The sequence below is a fragment of the Mauremys reevesii genome, linkage group 16, assembly GCF_016161935.1.
Source record: "Mauremys reevesii isolate NIE-2019 linkage group 16, ASM1616193v1, whole genome shotgun sequence".
In the NCBI taxonomy this organism is placed as follows: domain Eukaryota; kingdom Metazoa; phylum Chordata; order Testudines; family Geoemydidae; genus Mauremys; species Mauremys reevesii.
Window position 1 is genome coordinate 44,241,813 of NC_052638.1, and position 20,553 is coordinate 44,262,365.

At 46.5% G+C, this 20,553-nt stretch overlaps 1 protein-coding gene across 2 annotated transcripts; it reads left to right on the top strand.

Annotated features, from left to right (window-relative positions):
• The first annotated feature begins 1 nt into the window (after window position 1).
• Window positions 2–20,251, top strand: KARS1 (lysyl-tRNA synthetase 1). 2 transcript variants are annotated; one of them, XM_039503667.1, is made up of 15 exons: window positions 36–151; window positions 259–411; window positions 1,202–1,352; window positions 2,901–3,066; window positions 3,517–3,610; window positions 4,033–4,219; window positions 4,380–4,505; window positions 7,718–7,837; window positions 8,212–8,374; window positions 8,476–8,649; window positions 10,809–10,894; window positions 17,318–17,403; window positions 17,724–17,850; window positions 19,392–19,535; window positions 20,005–20,251. In XM_039503667.1, exons 2-15 carry the CDS (start codon window positions 290–292, stop codon window positions 20,089–20,091), a joined length of 1,833 nt encoding a protein of 610 aa, XP_039359601.1. In that variant the 5' UTR covers window positions 36–151; window positions 259–289; the 3' UTR covers window positions 20,092–20,251. The 2 variants fall into 2 exon arrangements, with proteins under 2 accessions (XP_039359602.1, XP_039359601.1); XM_039503668.1 differs by lacking the exon at window positions 259–411 and having other exon boundaries at window positions 2–151.
• Window positions 20,252–20,553: the final 302 nt, after the last annotated feature.

Here is a 20,553-nt window from a genome sequence, read left to right on the forward strand (position 1 = left end):
AAGCCGGGATGCCGCCAGGCCCTGCCCCAAATGCTCCCTGACCCGGAAGTGCTCCTTCTCTCTCGGACCGGCCCGGGAAGATGGCGGCCGCGGCGACGGGGGCTGCTCCGGCCGGTGACGCGGTGGAGACCGAGGCCCCTCTTAGCAAAAAGTGAGAGCGCGGGGTTGGGGGGGGTCTGTGCCGGGACCCGGCGGCCTGGCCTGGGCGGGGCCCCGGGAGACGCGGCCCTTCGCTGATCCGGTGTCTGTTTCCACCAGGTGACGGTGTCTAGAGCCGAGCGCTCGCGCCATGCTGAACCCAGCAGCCGCTCGGCTCCTTCGGGGCCGCTTGGGCTGGGCCTGGCGGGCTTGGCCTCCCCGCGCCGCCTGCCCCGCTCTCCGAAGGCTCCAGGCACTTCATGACCAAAGAAGGTTGGTGATTTGCTGCTCTCGTCTTGAGTGTCGCCACCTGCTTTCTCATGAAGTCCCTGCCCGGGGCGCTACAGGTGGCGGGCGAGTGTCTTGCGGAGTCGGTGGCCTTCCCTGATGAATCCTCCTCTCATGGAATCCCCCCTTTGCCTGGGGCCCTCGGGCACCATAGAAACCTTCGTGCTTGGCACGTGTCTGTGGAGCACGTGTTCGAGTGGAGGTCCTGGAGTGATTAAGGCCTAGATCCTCAAAGTTATTTAGGCTATTTCGATCTTTCATTTACTTCATTGGCGGTCAGGCGCTAAATACTTTTGAGACTCTGAGCCTAAGTAGGTTACAGATATGCCTGGTGATTGTTATAGACTGGAGACTCTATATCTGTTGTGCCCAGGGGGAAAACACTTTAGTTGTTTCAAACTGTACTGTAATTATCCTTGGTGCTTCTCTCACTGAAGACTTATGTTGATTGTCTGTTATGTAAAAGTTTGTAGGGCTGTGAAAGGTGAACAGTGTAGGGTCAAGAGAAAAACAAGCACATTTCCTCTATATGAGATAATGCCCAGCTAGTACTGCTTTCTCTGGATACTGCTGACTGTAAGGTGAGAGATTGGAGCAGCTCAGAATAGAATTTGGGTATTTATCACTTCCTATGAGGTGGAGCAAGGCAGCATGTCCTCTTGGGGAGAGGAGAGAGAGTTAAGTGTAAGGTAACCCTTAGACAGAATCTCTCTGGGTAGTATTTCTTTCTGTAAGTTTCAAAGTGGCTTCTGTGTCTGGTTTCCTCTTTTTCTAGTGAGCTGAAGAGACGTTTGAAGGCTGAGAGAAAAGTTGCTGACAAAGAGGCAAAGCAAAAAGAGCAAAGTGAGAAGCATCTGAGCAAATCTACCTTGACCCTGGGATCTGAGAACTGCAATGGAGCTGATGAGGAAAGCCTGGACCCCAATGTGAGCAGTTTGGCCAATGCCTGTTATGACCATGAGAATAAGTCTTACTGATTCCTGTTTGATTGCTAATCAGTGCTGATCTGGAGAGTTAGAATGGAAGTGAACTATGGCCTGAGCCAGCTCTGAACTGCACCTTTTCAGGAACATTAGATGGGAGGCTATTTCAGATGGGTGTTTGGTTTATGTGCTTGCTTGGCTACTCATTGAGGAAGGCAGTAACTGTCTGCAACGGGAATTTTGCCTGTACTACCTTACTACTTAAAATATGAAAAAAAATTATGCACAATATAAAGATAAAAAAAATCCAGTTTATTAATATAACTAATTTCAGCTGAATAAGAAATCTGCTCCCGACATTATATATTGTGCTAACTAGGAGCATATATGGTCTATCTTATAGAATGACTGAGATATGGGATTTATCCTGCAAAAGGAGTGTCATTAGCAGCATTTCACGATGGTTATGTTCCAACCTTCCAATAAAATCATGACTGGTGTGGAGAAAGTAAATAAGGAAGTGTTATTTACTCCTTCGTGTAACACAAGAACTAGGGGTCACCAAATGAAATTAATAGGCAGCAGTTTTAAAACAAAAGGAAGTATTTTTTTTTCATACAACACACAGTCAACCTGTGGAACTCTTTGCCAGAGGATGTTGTGAAGGCCAAGACTATAACAGGATTCAAAAAAGAACTAGATAAGTCCATGGAGGATAGGTCCATCATTGGCTATTAGCCCAGATGGACAAGGGTGGTGTCCCTAGCCTCAATTTGCCAGAAACTGGGAATGGGTGACAGAGGATGGATCACTTGATGATTGCCTGTTCTGTTCATTTCCTCTGAAGCACCTGGCATTGGCCACTGTCAGGAGACAGAATACTGGGCTACATGGAGCTTTGGTCTGACCCAGTGTGGCTGTTCATATGTTCTTAGCCTCTGTCTGTCAGAGGATGGAGATGGATGGCAGGAGAGAGATCACTTATGTATGACAGTGAGGCTGCAAGCAAGGATTACTAATATTTCCTAAAGAACTGCCTGAGGGAGAGAATATATCTAAGGTTTGAATGGTAATGGCTTAAAGTAGTGACTCTCTTCTTCTTGCATCATCACTGCATTCATTTAGCCTCTTCTTAGTCCAACCTCTTAAGTGCCCTCTGCCTTTTTTTGTGCTTTCTGTCAGAGGAGCTGATTCTTCTGAGGTGAAAAAGCCTTAGTCACTCAGGTATTGGGGGGGAGGGATAGCTCAATGGTTTGAGCATTGGCCTGCTAAACCCAGGGTTGTGAGTTCAATCCTTGAGGGGGCCACTTAGGGATCTGGGGCAAAAAATTGGTCCCGCTAGTGAAGGCAGGGGGCTGGGCTCGATGACCTTTCAAGGTCCCTTCCAGTTCTAGGAGATTGGTATATCTCCTATTATTATTATTATTTATTTATTTTTTTTGGTCTCCTGTAGTCAAATAGGCACAAGTCAAATCAACTCTGTTTTAACTTGTGAGTTGTACAATCCCTTTGGTGTCTAACATAAATGTTTTTGTTTATGACTGATGACAGCAATATTACAAGATCCGCAGTCAGGCAATCCAGCAGCTGAAAGGAACCGATGAAGATCCTTACCCACACAAATTCCACGTAGACCTTTCCCTCACAGACTTCATAGAGAGGTACAGCCACCTGCAGGCAGGAGATCACCTGAGAGACATTACAGTGAGAGTGGCAGGTAAAGACTCACCTGGGACTTGGTGGAGACAGTCTGCCACTTTGTGAAGACAAGCACTTACCATTCTTGGAGGGAGATAGATGGGAATGCCTCCACAACTCTGTGGACCTTGCTCGGCAATTCCTCATGGTGCTAGGGCTGTAGCACGGTTGGGACCTTTAGGATAGAAGGTAGAGCTTTAGAGTCCTTGACAAGCGAGGGAGCAGGTCTGATGAGAGGACTCCAAGGCCCTGTGTTCATAACTAGAATGATGGGATTAATTCTGAGACTTTCATTACCTTGCCAACCAATGATGGAATGGGAGGTTGGTGGTATGTTGCCTGGGTACAAGGTAGGCGTGATGCTGTGCCTTGGCTTGGGCATGGAGTTGTATCTTTGTTTTGGGAAAATGGAAAGCTTTCTGACTTTGACTTGCTGTAACCATTGGACCATCTAACTTTGGGTTTCTAGGTCGAATCCATGCAAAACGTGCCTCTGGAGGGAAACTGATCTTCTATGATCTTCGTGGAGAGGGAGTCAAATTGCAAGTCATGGCAAACTCCAGGTAACTAGGGATAGCCATAGCAGCATTCTAAATCAAACTGTACTTTCTGGGAGGAGCAGATTAGAAGATGGACATCATCTTCTCTATGCCTGTGAGCTTCAGCTCAGATTCCTAGTCTGTAGCCAGATGGTGGTGAGGCTCCTATGCTAGCCAATAAGTGAATATTAAGTAACAAGGAGTTTGGTGGCACCTTAAAGACTAAGGGATTTATTTGGGCATAAGCTTTCGTGGATAAAAAACCCACTTCTTCAGATCCATGGATCTGAAGGTGCCACTGGACTCCTCGTTGTTTTTGTGGATACAGACTAACATGGCTACCCCTCTGATACTTGAATATTCAAGTGTTTTGGGTGGGAAGAGACTGAGCAAAGCTTGATCTATGGACAAAAAGTGCTTAAAGGTGCTTATTTTTCCACTTGCAGGAACTACAAATCAGAGGAAGAATATATCCACATTAACAACAAGCTGCGTCGGGGGGACATTATTGGAGTTCAGGGGAGTCCTGGAAAGACAAAGAAAGGGGAGCTGAGCATTATTCCCTGGGAAATCTCTCTGCTCTCTCCATGCCTGCACATGTTACCCCACCTTCACTTTGGGCTCAAAGACAAGGTAAAAACCACTCCTGGTGTTGGCGTTGAAGCCAAACTGGCAGGTTTTGTATGTGTGGTATCATTGGTATCAGTGCACCAAATGAAGATCAAGTTTTATTTTTTTCTCTTTGGCAATAAGTATAATTTAGATTTGTTCTAAAATTATCCATCCTTTTCAGGAAACTAGATTTCGTCAAAGATACTTGGATTTAATTCTTAATGACTATGTGAGACAGAAGTTTTTAATCCGTGCGAAGATCATCACATACCTCCGGAGCTTCCTGGATGAGTTGGGCTTTCTTGAGGTAAGGTTTGATACTTTGCTTCTCTATGTGTGCTGGTTTTTTTTCACACCTCTTCAGCCCCGAGGAGAAACCAACCCCACATCACGTACAAAATGTGCATAGGAGTGGGAAAAGTATACATATTGACTTTGGCTCAGTATACATGTTCTATCAATTTTGTGCCATGGAGCCACAAAGCACATTAAGTGCAAGAGTTAGTTGTTCTTTTGTCTGCTCCCTTTCAGGTGACACGGCAATTTCTGAGGGTTGCTCTTCTCTGACTGAGCAAACCCCAAGTTATCCATTATCTTTGTTTCCCCATTGCTTTCTTCCATAATTGAAGTTTATTAAATAACACCCTTGAGAATGAGGGGACATTCTCCCCGCCTTTTCCCCCCCCCCCCCCCCCCAAAAAAAAAGAGTCAATCTAATTTAACATGAAACATAAGTAGTATTTATTGTAAGGTATAACAGAGAACAACATACCAGAACAAAAGACTGGTTTACTTCTAGATACTTCCAAATTCCTGTTTCCACTTCCGCTCTCAAAGTATGACTGTCTTTGCTCCCCAGTACTTTGCAGATTTTAACCACTTTGTCTACTGGATCCACAAAAGCTGCTAATGGAGTTGTCTGTGTGAAATAACTAATTAATATTTGAGAACTGCAATATATTCAACACAGTAGATTTGTACTGTGTCAAGGTGCCATTACTTCATGACTGTACATTTCCTATTTTCCTGAAGTTAATCACTTGTAAACTAGCATTTAAACAGGCCATTTAGGCTTGGTGATCACGCTGGGAATTAACTACCGTGCAGGAGAAACAGACAGTGTCTTTAATACAAAGTGACTTGGGAAGGCATTGCCACACAAACTCTACAAAAGTTACTCTTTCCCTTCAGACTCTAGATCCGTTCTGAATCTTCCTTCAGTAGAAACCCCCATTTGGCTTCCATTTCCTATGTTGTGGACAGACCTTTTTTCTTCCATTGGAACCCTGAGCCTCATTCTGAATCAGTATGAGAAACGCATCTTCCTTGTTTTCTCCTGTTTTAAATGGTTGCAGTTGGAATAAAAAAGTGCTTGTTTTGTACAGTCCCTAGATGAACAGCAGAGCTGGATTAATTCCTGCTAATGCAACCCAAGCTCCGGACCACTGGTGATGGTATTGTACCTAATGCAATGGGACATGCAGCCTGCAACCCCTACTTTACTTGTGTGGAGGTTAGAGCTGACTGGTCAGCACAACCCTGACCGTGGGTAGAACAAGGCAGACTTTTGTGCCGCCTAACCAAATTGTAAAACTGCCCACATCTTGGGAAGCCCTTTTGAAAGAGGAGCGGGTATCATTGGTATTGCCACCTGCCCTCCCATTTGGGTGAATTGCCATGCCACATCACCTTCTTCCCATCACTGATGACTGTTTTCAGAATACGTTTTTCTCTCTGTACCTGGCAGATCCTTCCTTTCCATGGCATTTTACTCTTTATTTGGGCCTAGTGGTGTATAGTACTCTTGAATAGACTAAGTTGTGAGATGTGGTTATACTCCATTACTCATGCACCTTTAAACACCTGAAAAATGTAGCTTCCGTGAAACTTAGGTGCGCTGCAGCCCAGAGAGAGAAAAATCACATGTTGATTTTGCCTGCCTACATGCTCATATCTACAAGACACATGTTTTGAAAACGATTGTATACTGTAGAACTCCTTTTGGGCTCCAGAACTCTGTCTCTCCACACAGACACACATGCAGACAGACCCTTTCCCCCCGCTAATTTTAAATTAACAAAGCTAGACGTATAGTGTCCTTATGCTCCTGGAAACTTTTTCAGGTGCAATATTTTATATCTTAATTTTAAATAATTAAAACCGCCATCTTTTACCAAAGCAATTACATTTAAAGTAGGGTAGTTTTTGCAAAGTGTTCAGGTAGTGAAAGGCATTCTGCTTCTTTCAATGTTTATTTCTCAGTTGGTTGCTGTCAGTTGCTGCCCCAAGGAACTTAGTGTAAATGATGAAATGGAGCAGATGGGACACATTGAGAAGGATTGATTAACTTTGTTTCCATATACAGTGAAACCTCCCTATAATGCAATGATTGGTGTCCAAAAAATTCGATTGCAATAAATGTGGGGTCGTGTTATAGCAGGGTTATGAAAATTTACCATTTCAAGCCGGTCAGTTTCTCTTGGGCAGAAAACTACTTGCATTTGCGAACTGCCCATAACAGTAACTGAAAGGGCGTGGCAATAAGTACTGACATTACAAGCTAATCAACCTATTAAATGAGCCAGAACCAGCCAGAGAATGGCTGGGTTTGGACTTTGAAAACTGGAGTTTTGGGACCTGGCAGGCCGGGGCTGGAGCGGCTCTCGAGAGATCTGTACAAAGGTGCTCAGCCGACTCCCCTCCACCCAGAGAGCCGATTGCAGTGTTTGACACTGAGGAGTTGCTGATATTCAGAGCAGAGTTCGTGCCACTGTTTCTGAAGCATCCCTCCCAGCTGTCAGCCTGCTCCAGCAGCGAGGGCTCTCAGCCATGCAGGGAAACACTTGGGGAGAGCAGGGGAGACGTGCAAGGGGCAGAGGAAGAGCGAGGAGCAGCTGGGGAGGAGAACAGCTCTTCTTGCCAAAAGGGGAAGCGGGGACAGGGGGGAAGAGGCAGTGGGGAAGGCACATTTATTTTTTATTTTTTTGCTTGGGGTGGCTGGAGCCGCCTTATGATCGCATGATATCCAAATTAGTGTTATCACGGGGCGTGTTATACCGGGGTTTCACTGTACATAATTTTACTTCACTTCTATTTGTCAGTGTAGTTTTACAAGGTTTAGACTTCGTGAGAAACCACACTTTCTCGGCTGGAGGTTGGTGATATCACTGCAAATGTCTTCAACAGCTTGGCCCAATCCCTGTCCCTTCCCCTACTCCACAGCTCCTTAATTATGCAGAATATAGTTGTTCCTGCTAAGCTCTTGATAGAGAAGATGGCTTAAATAGACTACAAAGGAGGAAAATCTTTTGTGTCAGAATAATTTCTCTGCTCATGATGGTGAATGAATAAATAGAATGTACAGATTTCACATCTGAGCCAGGTTCTCTCTTTAACTGAAGTATTTATTGAACACACATTATCAAAATAGTTGTAGCATGGGGAATGGAGGGGAGGGTATGATTGAGTCAGGGGCATGAGAGTATTTGAGCTAAGGTTTAACACACTTTTTTTCATCAGATTGAAACTCCCATGATGAATATTATTCCAGGCGGAGCTGTGGCTAAACCTTTCATTACCTATCACAATGAACTGGACATGAACCTGTACATGAGAATTGCGCCAGAACTCTATCACAAGGTGAGAGGTGATCCCCCAGTGGGTTAAGCATCACACTTTTCTGACTCTTTATCTGCCTTCCCAAAATGTGAAGCATAAGAGTGAAGTAAGGATTAGACTAAAGGCCAGCAGATTAATTGGGTTGACAAAAGCAACCTCGCTGGGGTGGAGCATGGCTTAAAGAGGTGAGCAGGAAAGAGGCCCACATTGATTGGAGAATAGTGGATGGCAGGATAATTGAACCAGAGTTCTTCATTAGGTTTGCTTAGTGCTGCTTTACCTCTTTTTTGCTGCTAAGCTTGGGAATGTAGATTTGTGCAATTTTGTGCTAGTCAGAACTTTCTTGACTTCATTTCAGAAGGCTAATGGGACCAGCTGGATTTCTTTTTGTTTAGATGTTGGTGGTTGGAGGCATGGACAGGGTATACGAAATCGGGCGCCAGTTCCGGAATGAAGGAATTGATTTGACTCATAATCCTGAATTCACAACCTGTGAGTTTTACATGGCTTATGCAGACTATCATGACCTGATGGAGATCACAGAAAAGCTGCTTTCAGGTGACCTAACCTAATATTAATTAAAGGAGAATAAGAATCAGTGTGAAGATAGCATATGATACAGCATGGCATTGATTTTTAAGTGCAGTTTTATCTTGTAGGAATGGTGAAGCACATTACTGGAGGTTACAAGGTCACTTATCACCCAGATGGTCCTGAGGGCCATGCCTGTGAGATAGATTTCACCCCACCCTTCCGGAAAATCAGCATGGTGTGTGAACTGGAGAGAATCCTGGGAGTGAAACTTCCAGCGACTGATCACTTTGAGACCGAAGGTCAGATGAAGAGTCTGTGTGCTTTCACCTCCCCCTCGCTATTATGGGGCAAAGACCTCTAGCCCCCAGTCCATGTTGATCTATAAGCTGCCTTCAATACTGTTTATTACAGGGTGGTGGTCTGCTCAGATCTGCATGTGAGCTGAGTAGATGGGATTTTGTTTGATTTAACTACAAGATTTCAGAGTGTAGTTTTGATGCCCTGCAGGTTCTTGTAAGGGTCAGCAAGGTTCTGCTTTATTGCCTTTAAGACTTCATTGTGTATACATGACACTGTTTGGAGAGTTAGTGAGGAGAGCTGGCTTGAAGTGACACCCAGCGCTGTATCTCTGTTTCATCTGTCTCTTAGGGAGCAGAAAAGACCCTCTGTATCTGGTAGCGATTAGTGTGTGACAGGTTGAATCACAGAAATCCCCTTGGGGCTGCCAACTGATATGCCATTTGTCCCTTGAGTTGACAGATGTGGAGACCTGTTTTTAGGTGATCAAATAGCAGCAATGATTTGGATGGGTAGTTATGATCTTTTCCCTCAGATGTGAGCCTTGCTACCTCTAGACAAGGCTATAATACACTATACCTCAGTCTACACCAGTGGCTTTCAAACTTTTTTTCTGGTGACCCAGTTGAAGAAAATTGTTGATGCCCACAACCTAACAGAGTTGGGGCAGAGGGTTGGGGTGAGGGCTACAGGATGGGGCTGGGAATGAGGGGTTCAGGGTGTTGGAAGGGGCTCTGGGCTGGGGCAGGGGGTTGGGGTGCAGGAGGGAGTCAGAGCTCTGGGCTGGGGCCGGCGATGAGGGGTTTGGGGTGCAGGAGGGGGCTCCAGGTTTGGGGCGGCTCAGGGCTGGGGCTTGGGGTGCAGGAGGGGGCCATGGTTCTGGGGTGGGGCCAGGGATGAGAGGTTTGGGGTGGGCTCAGGACTAGGGGTGGGGCAGGGGATTGGGGCACAGGCAGCTCCTGGTCAGTGGCGCAGGGGAGGTGCTAAGGCAGACTTCCTGCCTGTCCTGGCACCGTGGACTGTGCTGCGCCCTGGAAGCAGCCAGCAGCAAGTCCAGTTCCTAAGCGGAGCTGCTTGCACCTCCGCATGGCTCTTCCACCTGCCCCCAGCTCCCATTGGCTGGGAACTGGCCAATGGGAATGCGGAGCCGGTGCTTGGGGTGGGGGCAGCATGCAGACCCCCTTGGGGCCCCCCCGCCTAGGAGCTGGACCTGCTGCTGGCCACTTCTGGGACACAGCGCGGTATCAGAACAGGTAGGAACTAGCCTGCCTTAGCCAGGCAGCACCGCCGACGGGACTTCTAACAGCCCAGTCAGCAGTGCTGAGCAGAGCTGCCGCGACCCAATACTGGGTCGCAACCTGCAGTTTGAAAACCACTGGGTGTAGACCCAGTAACCTCTACACCTTAAATATATCTGAAAACTAAAGCTAGTGAACAATATGGTAGTTCTCTTAAGTGGAAAATCTCATCATGATCATGTGACACTAGTGCACTAGGATCTGCATGGGTTTTCTGGTGGCTTTTTCAGCTGCTTGGTTTAGTTTTGTTAGCCCTAACATAGCTCTGGGACCTGCCTACTTTAGAGACTGCCCCTCTCTTTGTGTGATACTGATGCTACTGCAAAAAGCAGAAGTGCTTAGCATGGGAGCCCCTTGATTTATGAGAGTGAAGGCTGCTGGCAAATATGCTCTTTGAGGACCTGTCAACTTTGGAGTGTGCTCCCACTGCCTCCTTGATCTGAAATGGTCCAAATCTGTTGACCATTAGGACATTCTTCGAAACTCCTTAGTTTGAGCAGGTATTTGGGAGAAATGATAGATCATCTACATAGAAAGATATATGCTGAGACTGGCTGTTTGTTCGCAGTGGCGCTCTCTGTGTGGGATTGTTTATATAACTGTTGTCAGAGCATCTAGAGTCTGGGATTAGGAATCTTGTGTTTGAGTTTAAATTGGCAGCAATTAATACTGCCCTTCATGCGCTGTGGAAGGCTGAAACCGTATTCCTTAGCTGGTGTGTCTCACAGTGTATTATGACAGCAAATACTGAAAGTCATTCCAGTCCTCCTTCATTGTGTCTGGATCATTCTGCAGGTGGGGAGGAGGGGGAGAAGAATTGACTATATGACCAGCTTCTCTAATATTTTGCATTATGAAAACAGAAACTCGCAAGTTCTTTGATGCTATTTGTGTGGAGAGAAGTGTTGAGTGTCCACCTCCCAGGACCACGGCCAGGCTTCTTGATAAGGTAAGTGGAGGTGGCTTTTTCATAATCCTGAGATCTGGCCCTTGGAAGCAATAGGGCCCCATTTGAAGCAACAGGTTCCTTGGTGACTACTGGGTAGCTTGATGAAGCATTCAGTAAAAAGAATGGCAAAAAAATTTAAACTAATAAATGGAACTATTTCAACACACAATCTGCAGTTAGCCTGCGGAACTCAGAGAAAGCTGTAAGTAAGCAGTTTTCTTTGCACCATTCAAGTCAATAAGAAATTTAATAAGAACAGCCACACTGGGGCAGACAATGGTCCACCTAGCCCAGTATCTTGTCTCTGACAGTGACAAGTACTGGAGCTTATGAGGAGTGTACATAATAGGGCAATTGGAGTGATCAACCCGTGTCTTCCCCTTCTGTCAGTCAGACAATGAGTGTTGCCCCATTCATGGGGTTGCATTTCTGACCATCTTGGCTAATAGCCATTGATGGACCTTATGACGGGTTCCCTGGGGTGCCACCTGATGTACTGGAGTACAACTAAGCCTGCCTGTATCACACTGGGCTCCCTTACACTGTCCTGCTGAGCCAGGCCCTCAGTCCTCCTCCAGCACACACACAGGTAGGGACACACCGAGCTGCAGAAAGACAGACACTGAGATCAGCTCTGCATGGGAAAGTTCAGCTAAGGAACTGCCCAGCACTCAAGTACACACCCCCTCTGGAGTGTAAACCCAAAATTGTATCCTCTTGTGCTGCACAGAGAACTGTTACAGTATAAGCTCATGAAATTCACTCCCTCCCTCAGTGTGGAGGAAGATATGCACAGCTTTTTGCCCCCCAGTTATGAATTCCACAAATTGGTTTTAGAGAAAACAAAAACAAGTTTATTAACTACAAAAGATAAATTTTAAATAAGGGTTAGCAAAGAGATCAAAGCAGATTACTGAGCAAATAAAACACACGCAAACTAAGTTTAATACACTAAAGAAACTGGTTACAAGTAGTAATTTCTCACCCTAAATGTTGTTTTATGGCAGATTACAGAGGTGCTTGAAGACAAGCTGCTCTTGCTTGCAGGTTAAAACTCCAGGTATTTCTTTCACAGGCCAGACATCTTCCCAGCTTGGGTTCAGCTCTTCTGCCCCGCTTTCTCTTTGTTTCTTAGGCCTTGTCTACACTGGCAAGTTACTGCACAGTAAAGCCGCTTTCTGCGGTATAACTCCTGAGATGTACACACTGACAAACAACTTTGTGGCAGAAACTCCTCAGTTGCAGCATTTCAAAAAAACCACTTAGATGAGAGTCATAAGCCTTAAAGCGCAGAGGCTCCAGCGCTGTATTGGCAGACTAAACATATTACAGCGCAAAAAGCAGTCATGACCGGAAGTGTCCCATAATCCCTCAAGTGGCTGCTCTGGTCATTGTTTTGAACTCAGCTACCCTGGAGACATGTGCCCTTCCCCTTTCAAAGCTCCATTTCTGACAGCCCTTGCATTAGGGTGACCAGACATCCCGATTTTATCAGGACTGTCCCGATATTTGCTTGTTTGTCCTGCGTCCCGACCAATGTTAGGTCGGGACACTGGACAAACAAGCAAAGGCTCTGGAGCCTGGAAGGATTTGCGCCCTCCCCTGCCCTGACTCCCCCACTCCTTCCCCGATTAATCCCTCCCCAAATCCCCACCCCCATCCCCGCCCCTCACTGCCCCATTGGCTCCCTCCTCAAATCCCCGCCTCTTGCCAAGCAAGCCATGCCCAGGAGACGCAGGGGAGCGTGGGGCCGTGAGTCCGGCCTGGCCCCAAGCAGGCAGGACTCGGGTGCGGTACCTGGAGGGAGAGTAGGGAGTGGCCTGCGGGGCCAGGCGGAGGCTGTTCTCCCCACCTGGGCAGCGGGACTCAGGAGCAGCCGCTGCTGCAGTTCCCACTGCCGCGCGGGGAGGAAGTGGCCAAGCACGTGGTGCTCGGCGGCTGCAGCTTTGGCACCTGGGCCCGAACCCCCAAGCCTGCTGTGGGGACCCAGCAGCGCGCACACTGCGCCCAACCCCTGGCCAGTCGCGTCTGGACTAGCTGTCCAGCTGGTGCAATCCCGCGGCGGAGGCATCGGCAGCCCAGCCCCGTTCGTTCCCCTGCGGGACCTGAGCGGGATGCGGGGGCTGGGGCCTGCTGCCCCACTCCAGGGCTGCCCGCAGGATTGCACCAGCTGGGCAGCCAGCCCAGATGCGACTGGCCAGGGGCTGGGCGCGCGCAGTCTGCGTGCTGGGTCCCCGCAGCAGGCCCGAGCTCGGGAGGTTCGTGGGCACCGGAGCCACAGCCGCCGAGCTTGGCCAGTGGCCACTTCCTCCCCCCGCGGCAGTGGGACCTGCAGCAGCGGCTGCTCCCAAGTCCTATTGCCCAGGTGGGGAGAACAGCCGCCACCTGGCCCCACAGGCCACCTCCTACTCTCCCTCCAGGTACCGCGCCCGAGTCCTGCCTGCTCGGGGCCAGGCCGGACTCTCACTCACCCCGGCCCCGCGCTTCCCTGAGTCTCCCGGGCCTCCCTCCAGTGCTGGCGAAGGAAGGAGGAATCGGGGGTGAGGGATTTTTTTTTTATTTATTTTTTGCTCTGCCGCCATTTTTTTCCCCTCTGCCCCTGCCCTGCCCCCCTGCGTCCTGATATTTGACCTGGTGGTCTGGTCACCCTACCTTGGATGCTGTGCTGATCTGCTCCAGGACACAAAGCGAACCACTAATGTGTAATTCTTGTGCTGTGCAGAGAGCTGGGGAGGGAGGCGGAGGCTGATTGTCAGGGTTTTTCCCCCTCTCTCTGCCTCAGGACTGGTTGCTTCCTGCTGCTGTATGAATCTACAAGACAGCATGCAGACACACACTCTGTCCCCCAAAACACACGGTCTCTCTCCTCCCCCACCATACACACGCTCTACCTCCCCCGCACACACACTTCAGTTGAAAGCAGCTGGCAGTGTAGTAGGATGGGGAAACCTGCATCATGGGACGCTGTGCCTGCCCCATGAGGCATTGCAAACCCTTCCCAAAGCACCCTGTGGCCAGTTGCACAGTGGGATAGCTACCACAATGCACTGCTCTTTGCCATTGCAAGAGCTGTTAATGTGGATACACTCCACTGTCACAAGGAGCACAGTGTAGACACGCAACAGCGGTTTAATTCTAGCGCTTTAATAAAAGTGGTATAATTTGTTGTGCAGAAACTTGCCATTGTAGACATACCCGTAGATGTTTCAACAGTCACCTTGGGCAGGGATTCAGTGAACAAAGAACACAGATTAAGTCATTCCTTGGCCTTAAATAGGTTTTACATATGGCGGGAACCCCTCTTTTTCCAGTGTGGTTATCTTCCCCCACCCCCAGTGGAAAAATACTGGTATTCTATTAGGGAGTCCAGTACCGGGTGATGTGATCACATGACTGCAGTGTCAAAGCAGACATGAGTCAGAGGTTGGTTGTGGCATCCCAGGAAAGCTTCTAAGGAAGGTGGGAGATTAGCATCTTCAAAGACCTATTGTTTTTCCTAATGGCCTATCCAGACTGATTGCATTCTCCAGGTGTAAACCCAGTTGTAATTGATACATAGTCAATATTCCTAACTTCAGATACAGAAATAATATATGCATACAAATATGATAATCATACTTAGTAAATCATAACCGTTCCAATGATATCTCACAAGACCCATCTTGCATAAAACACATCTTAGTTATGCCATATTCATATCATAACAATATGTCTACGAAGATTATGGGCTATAGCGTACAGACCTGTTCTCCATGAATTTATCTGGTTCTTTTTTTAACTTAGTTATGCTTTTGGTGATCACCACGCCCCATGGCAATATGTTAATTGTGTGGGAAAAAGAACTTCCTCTTGTTTAGACTAAACCTACTGCCTATTAATTTCATTGGGGGACCACTGTTTTTTGTATTGTGGGAATGAGTAACACTTCTCTCTCCTTTTTTTCCATACCATTGGTTATATTATAGACCTTTTTCATATGCCCCATTAAAAAGATTAGGGCTGTTCAGCTAAGAAGATAATTAATCTCTCCTCATATGGAAGCAATTCCATGCCCTTGATGATCTTTGTTGCCCTTTTGTGAATCTTTTCCAGTTCCACTATATCCTTTCTGAGATACGTGACTAGAACTGCATGCAGTATTCAAGGTGTGGGTACACCATGGATTTATATAGTGGCATTACGATATTTGCTGTCCCTTTCCTAATGGTACTTAACATTCTGTTAGCATTTTGACCGTTGCCATGCATTGAGCTGAAGTTTTCAAAGTGAGTCCAAGATCTTTTTCTTGAATGGGAACAGCTAATTTAGAACCCATCATTATATATGGGTACTTGGAATTATTTTTTCCAGTGTGCATTACTTTATCAGTGTGGAATTTCATCTGCCATCTTGTCACCCAGTCTTGTGAGATTCCCCTGAAGTCCAAAGCTGACAGCTTTGGACTTAACTATCTTGAATTTTTTTGTATCATCTGCAAACATTGCCACTTCACTGTTCACTCCTTTTTCCAAATCGTTAACATGTTGAACAGCACAGGTCCCAGCTATTTACCTCTTTCCATTGTGAAAACTGGCTGTTTATTCCTACCTTTTTGGTTTCTATCTTTTAACCAGTTACTGATCCATGAGAGGACTTTCACTGTTGTTCTATGACTAGTTTCCTTAAGAGACTATGGTGAGGGACCTTTTCAAAGACTTTCTGAAAATCCAAGTACACTATATCGATTGGATCACCCTTGTCCACATGCTTACTGATTCCCTCAAAGAATTCTAATAGATTGGTTAGGTGTAATTTCCCTTTACAAAAGCTGTATTGACTCGTGTTTATCTGTGTGCTTAGTAATTCTGTTCTTTAGTATAGTTTCTACCAGTTTGCCTGGTACTGGAGGTAGGCTTACTGGCTTGTGTTTGCCAGGATCACCTCTGGAGCCCTTTTAAAAAATCTGCATTATGTTAATTATTTTCCAGTGATCTGGTACAGAGGCTTCTTTCAGCAGTAAGTTACATATGGAGAGTAGGATCTGGCCCTCTGAAAGGACCTCAGTTCAGATTCCGTAGGGGTTCAAGGTGAAGAAAGGAAATGGCTTGCAGTCTTGCTTGCCTATACCAGTTCAGAGGTGCTGGCTTTGTGGAGATAGGGGGAGGGACTGCAGCATCTATAGAATGATCATGTAGCAGAGATGTACATGAGACTTTCAGTGAATCAGGATGTTTGGCTACATCTAGGAAAACACACTGGAATTTAATTCAGCCCTTTTCCTGTTGCCGAAGAGATTTCAATAATACCCTAGAGATGTTGTTCTGTGTCTGTTTATAACAGAACATGTTTACTGGTGGCAGAGTGATGCAGGTCTGTAGAGGATTCTGGATTGATACCTGGCCTCTTAGTTCCTGGGCTAGTAGGATAAAAGAGAGCTATTTTAGTACAGTAGATGGTCCCAGGTAGGAAGAAATATCTTATAACATGGATGGCCAAACGGTGGCTTGCAAGCCGCATGCAGCTTTTACAGTTAAAGTGCGGCTCACCCCAGGCCCTCTCTCATTTTCCGCCTATGAGACTGTGGGGGAGGGAGGGCTTGAGCCTTCTGCCCTGCGGGGAGGGGCGTCTTGGGGTTTTAGACCCACAGGGTACATGTACTAGCTGGGGCTTGGGGCTTTAGCAGGAGCAGGGATGAAGCCCCGGCAGGCGCCTCCTACAGGGCTGAAGCCCTGACGCCCCTCCTCCCCGCAGGACTGAAGCCCCGAGCCCTGCCAGGTTCTGCCTGGCTCTTAAACTTCTGAAGATTGTCATATGTGGCTTGGAGAGTCAGTAAGTTTGGCTACCCCTGCCTTATAACCTTGCAGTGACACTTCCTCCCAGCCAATTAGAAGCAGTGTAGGTCAACTCTGAAAGAAATAAGGAATCAAAATTTTTTTTGTGGAGGACCCCTCCCTCCACACATTCTGCACGAGTGGAGAGAAGAGTGTAATTAGATTCACATGTCCCTCCAAAATGTAAGGTAAACGTATAATACTCATACTGGCCCTGTGCTTTGTTTTCCTCTTTTCTGCCCCTTCTCACCCCAACTATTGCCTGATTGGTTTTTTTTCTGGCTGCTTTGTCTAGTGGCTTGTGCCACAGATGTCAAAACTGGAATTAAACTCCAATACCACCCTGAGACACTGTAGGTAACAGTGGTAGGTTTATGTTCTGACACTGGAGTTCTTGTTTAAACTGGATGAAGTTTAGACAAAAATCTTGTGTTTTATACAGTCCTGGGCTAGATCAGATTTTAACCTCTCCAAGCAGGATGCTTGGCCTGTCGTGCAGGGACTCACCGCTATTAATGAAGACGTTATCCTAAGTAGGAATCACCTCTGTCTTATGGCACCTTCTTCATTATGAGATGTTCTAACTTGAAAGTTCTGTCCTCCTGTTTTTCAGCTTGTTGGTGAGTTTCTGGAAGTCACCTGTATCAATCCCACGTTCATCTGTGATCATCCCCAGATCATGAGCCCTTTGGCCAAATGGTAAGAGTCTGAGATTTTATATGAAATCATGACAACCTTTTTTTATCCCCAAGAGAAAAATGATGTCTGTGAAAAGGAAAGATTTGGTGCCATGTGGCAGTTTTGGAAGTCTGACACTTGTCCAGGTCTTGGTTCCTGAGCCGGGGAGCCCATTCATAGGGCATAAAATACAGGGGAGAAATGTCTATAGTAAGTGGCATGGAGTTTGAAAGTCACCATTGTAAAAGTGGGCATCTCTTCTGAAATAGTGACCTTGTTGTTTTTCATGAGGAAGCTGTGTTAGTTTCTGAGCTGCCTGGTGACTTATCTCCTCTGCACAGGCATCGCTCTCAGCGGGGACTGACAGAACGCTTTGAACTCTTTGTGATGAAGAAGGAAATATGCAATGCATACACAGAGCTCAACGACCCCTTCCGGCAGCGGCAGTTTTTTGAAGATCAGGCGAAGGTAGGGAATTGTAGAGATTACAGACCGAAAACACTTGTGGTTGGGGTGAATGCCAGAATGTGTATTTCCAGTTTACACAGAGTCCTCTCTCTCCTTTCTATGCCCCCTACTGGCTGTTCTAAACATTCACAACTAACACCACAGGAATCTACTGGCATTGAATCTCTCAATCAAATGGGTCTAACACAGGGGTAGGCAACCTATGGCATGGGTGCCGAAGGTGGCACGCAAGCTGATTTTCAGTGGCACTCTCACTGCCTGGGTTCTGGCCACCGGTCGGGGGGCTCTGCATTTTAATTTAATTTTAAATGAAGCTTCTTAAACATTTAAAAAACCTTATTTACTTTACATACAATAGTATAGTTATATATTATAGACTTATAGAAAGAGACCGTCTAAAAACGTTAACATGTATCACTGGCACACGAAACCTTAAATTAGAGTGAATAAATGAAGACTCAGCACACCACTTCTGAAAGGTTGCCAACCCTTAGTCTAACATAATCTTTTGCAAGAAATATCTCCTATATCAAGTCCAGTCCTATGAGCTCTGCCTGCCACCAAAGAGAGAATTGTTAGAGGACAAATGAGTGATGCAGCAGGCACAGAGGGAAGAGTTTGGAACAAAACATATGGGAAAAAATGGAGAACCAAAAGAGCTTGTGTTAACTTTTTTCAAGAACAAAATACTTATTGAGTTAGACAATTGATTCCTAAACACTTACTTAATGTATCTTTGATGTAAGCAACTGCTGTAGACTGCCATCGGGGTGTAGTTCAGCTATGAATGATATTGATTAGGAGAGAAGATAGACAAGATTACCTATTGAAATGTAATATTAAAAGTTTTAAAGATACCTGCTATAATCCCGTCTTCTGGTGCTAGTGGAGTGATGTCTCCCGTATCCCCAGATACACTTCTTCACAGATGCCAAAAGGAATCCTGTGCAGCTTCAGTGCCAGAGACACTGTTTCACAAGACAACATTTAACTTGGTTAGAATTAGATGTTGTGGGCGGCACCCATGCCATTTTCTAAGGCTATGTCTACACTACTGTGGTAAGTCGACCTACGCTATGCAACTCCAGCTACGTGAATAATGTAGCTGGAGTCGACGTACCTTAGGTCGAGTTACTGCAGGGTCTACGCTGTGCGGGGTTGACGGGAGAAACTCTCCCATCGACTTGCCTTACTCTTCTCATCAGGGGTAGAGTACAGGGGTTGACTGGAGAGCGATCTGCTGTCAATTTGGTGAGTCTTCACTAGACCCGCTAAATCGACCGCTGGTGGATCAATCTCAGATCATCAGTCCTGGCTGCTTTTCAGACAGTAACACCCCGGGATGAGGGGTAAGATCACCCCCCTGTTGTTCATTTCTTCAGCTGATTTTACAAATATGCAGACCCTCCTGGAACATACACTCCTAGGTTCTAGGAGTGTAATAGCACCCCTTTGTGGTGACCTAGGAATTAGCACGAGTGTTGACATTTCTTGCACTGTGGGCAGTGGGAACTACTTCTCACTGTTCATTGATCATCTAGGCAAAAGCAGCAGGTGATGATGAAGCCATGTTCATAGATGACAACTTTTGCACTGCATTGGAATATGGACTTCCACCGACAGCTGGATGGGGCATGGGCATCGATCGGCTCACCATGTTCCTTACAGACTCCAATAATATTAAGGTAATGGACCACCTGGAGGAAATAGGGTGTTAAGAAATCCTGCAAGGTACTCTCTAGTTGTAAAACAAAAAGCTACTTATGTAATATGAGAGTCTGACTGAAACACCTGTCTCCTTCCATAAAGGCCAGGAAATTCAGGGTTATAGCTGAAATCCAAACTCCATAAGCACCATTGTGGGGGATTAAATGGCACAGTGGTAAAAATTAAAATGGCCTTTTTTCTGAATTAGCCATTTCTGGGGTTTTCTCCCTGACACCTGCAGTTTCATGATGTCCATTATGGGACCTGGGGAAATCTAACTTGAGCATTGAGGAAGTAAAGATGGTTTGTATTGTTTAAGTATGCATGAATCAAGTACTTACAATTTGCTAGTTTAGGGGCTCTTATTTTTATGCAAAAAGGAATGTGAATGGGAGGTGACGAATAGGGAGAAGGGGGAAACTGATGGTGTTGGATTCCCCCCCACAGGAAGTGCTGCTGTTTCCTGCTATGAAACCTGAAGACAATAAGAAGGAGGTTGAGCCTAGTCCTTCTGCTGAAGGCACCTCAGTGTGAGGGGCAGCTGATCCTTGCCTATGTCGGGTTGGGAGGCAGATGTTTGCTTTGTCTTCAGTAATGAAGGGTCATGGCCAAAGGTTGCTCCTGCCTTGAGGAGACCAGCAGAAGCTGCTGTATCGTGGTTCCTGTAAATGAATAAAAGATGGCACTATCCTGCCTCCTCTTGCTTGGTGTTTGTATGGAAGGTGGTGGGGTGGCAGCAGCTGTGCCTAATCCAGGGTTTTACCTGCCTGTGTGCAGCCAGGTTTGGACTTCATGGGGTGAAGCATGTGGTTTGAAGGGGTTCCTCCCACTAAATCCCTGTCCTGCATGATCAATTGGGAGCCTAAGCTTGGTTCCAGCCTGGCAGAGCTGCAGTTTTTCCTCCATTTTCCCGCTTGCTAGGAACTGGCACTGGGCTGGGAGGTACAGGGCTGGATTAACCTTTTGTGGGCCTGGTGCCAAACATATCTGTGGGCC

Coding starts and splice junctions, on each gene's coding strand:
- KARS1 (XM_039503667.1), top strand. CDS start 290: ATGCTGAACCCAGCAGCCGCTCGGCTCCTTCGGGGCCGCTTGGGCTGG. Junction 3,611..4,032: donor CAAGTCATGGCAAACTCCAG/GTAACTAGGGAT, acceptor TTCCACTTGCAG/GAACTACAAATCAGAGGAAG. Junction 8,375..8,475: donor CACAGAAAAGCTGCTTTCAG/GTGACCTAACCT, acceptor TTTATCTTGTAG/GAATGGTGAAGCACATTACT.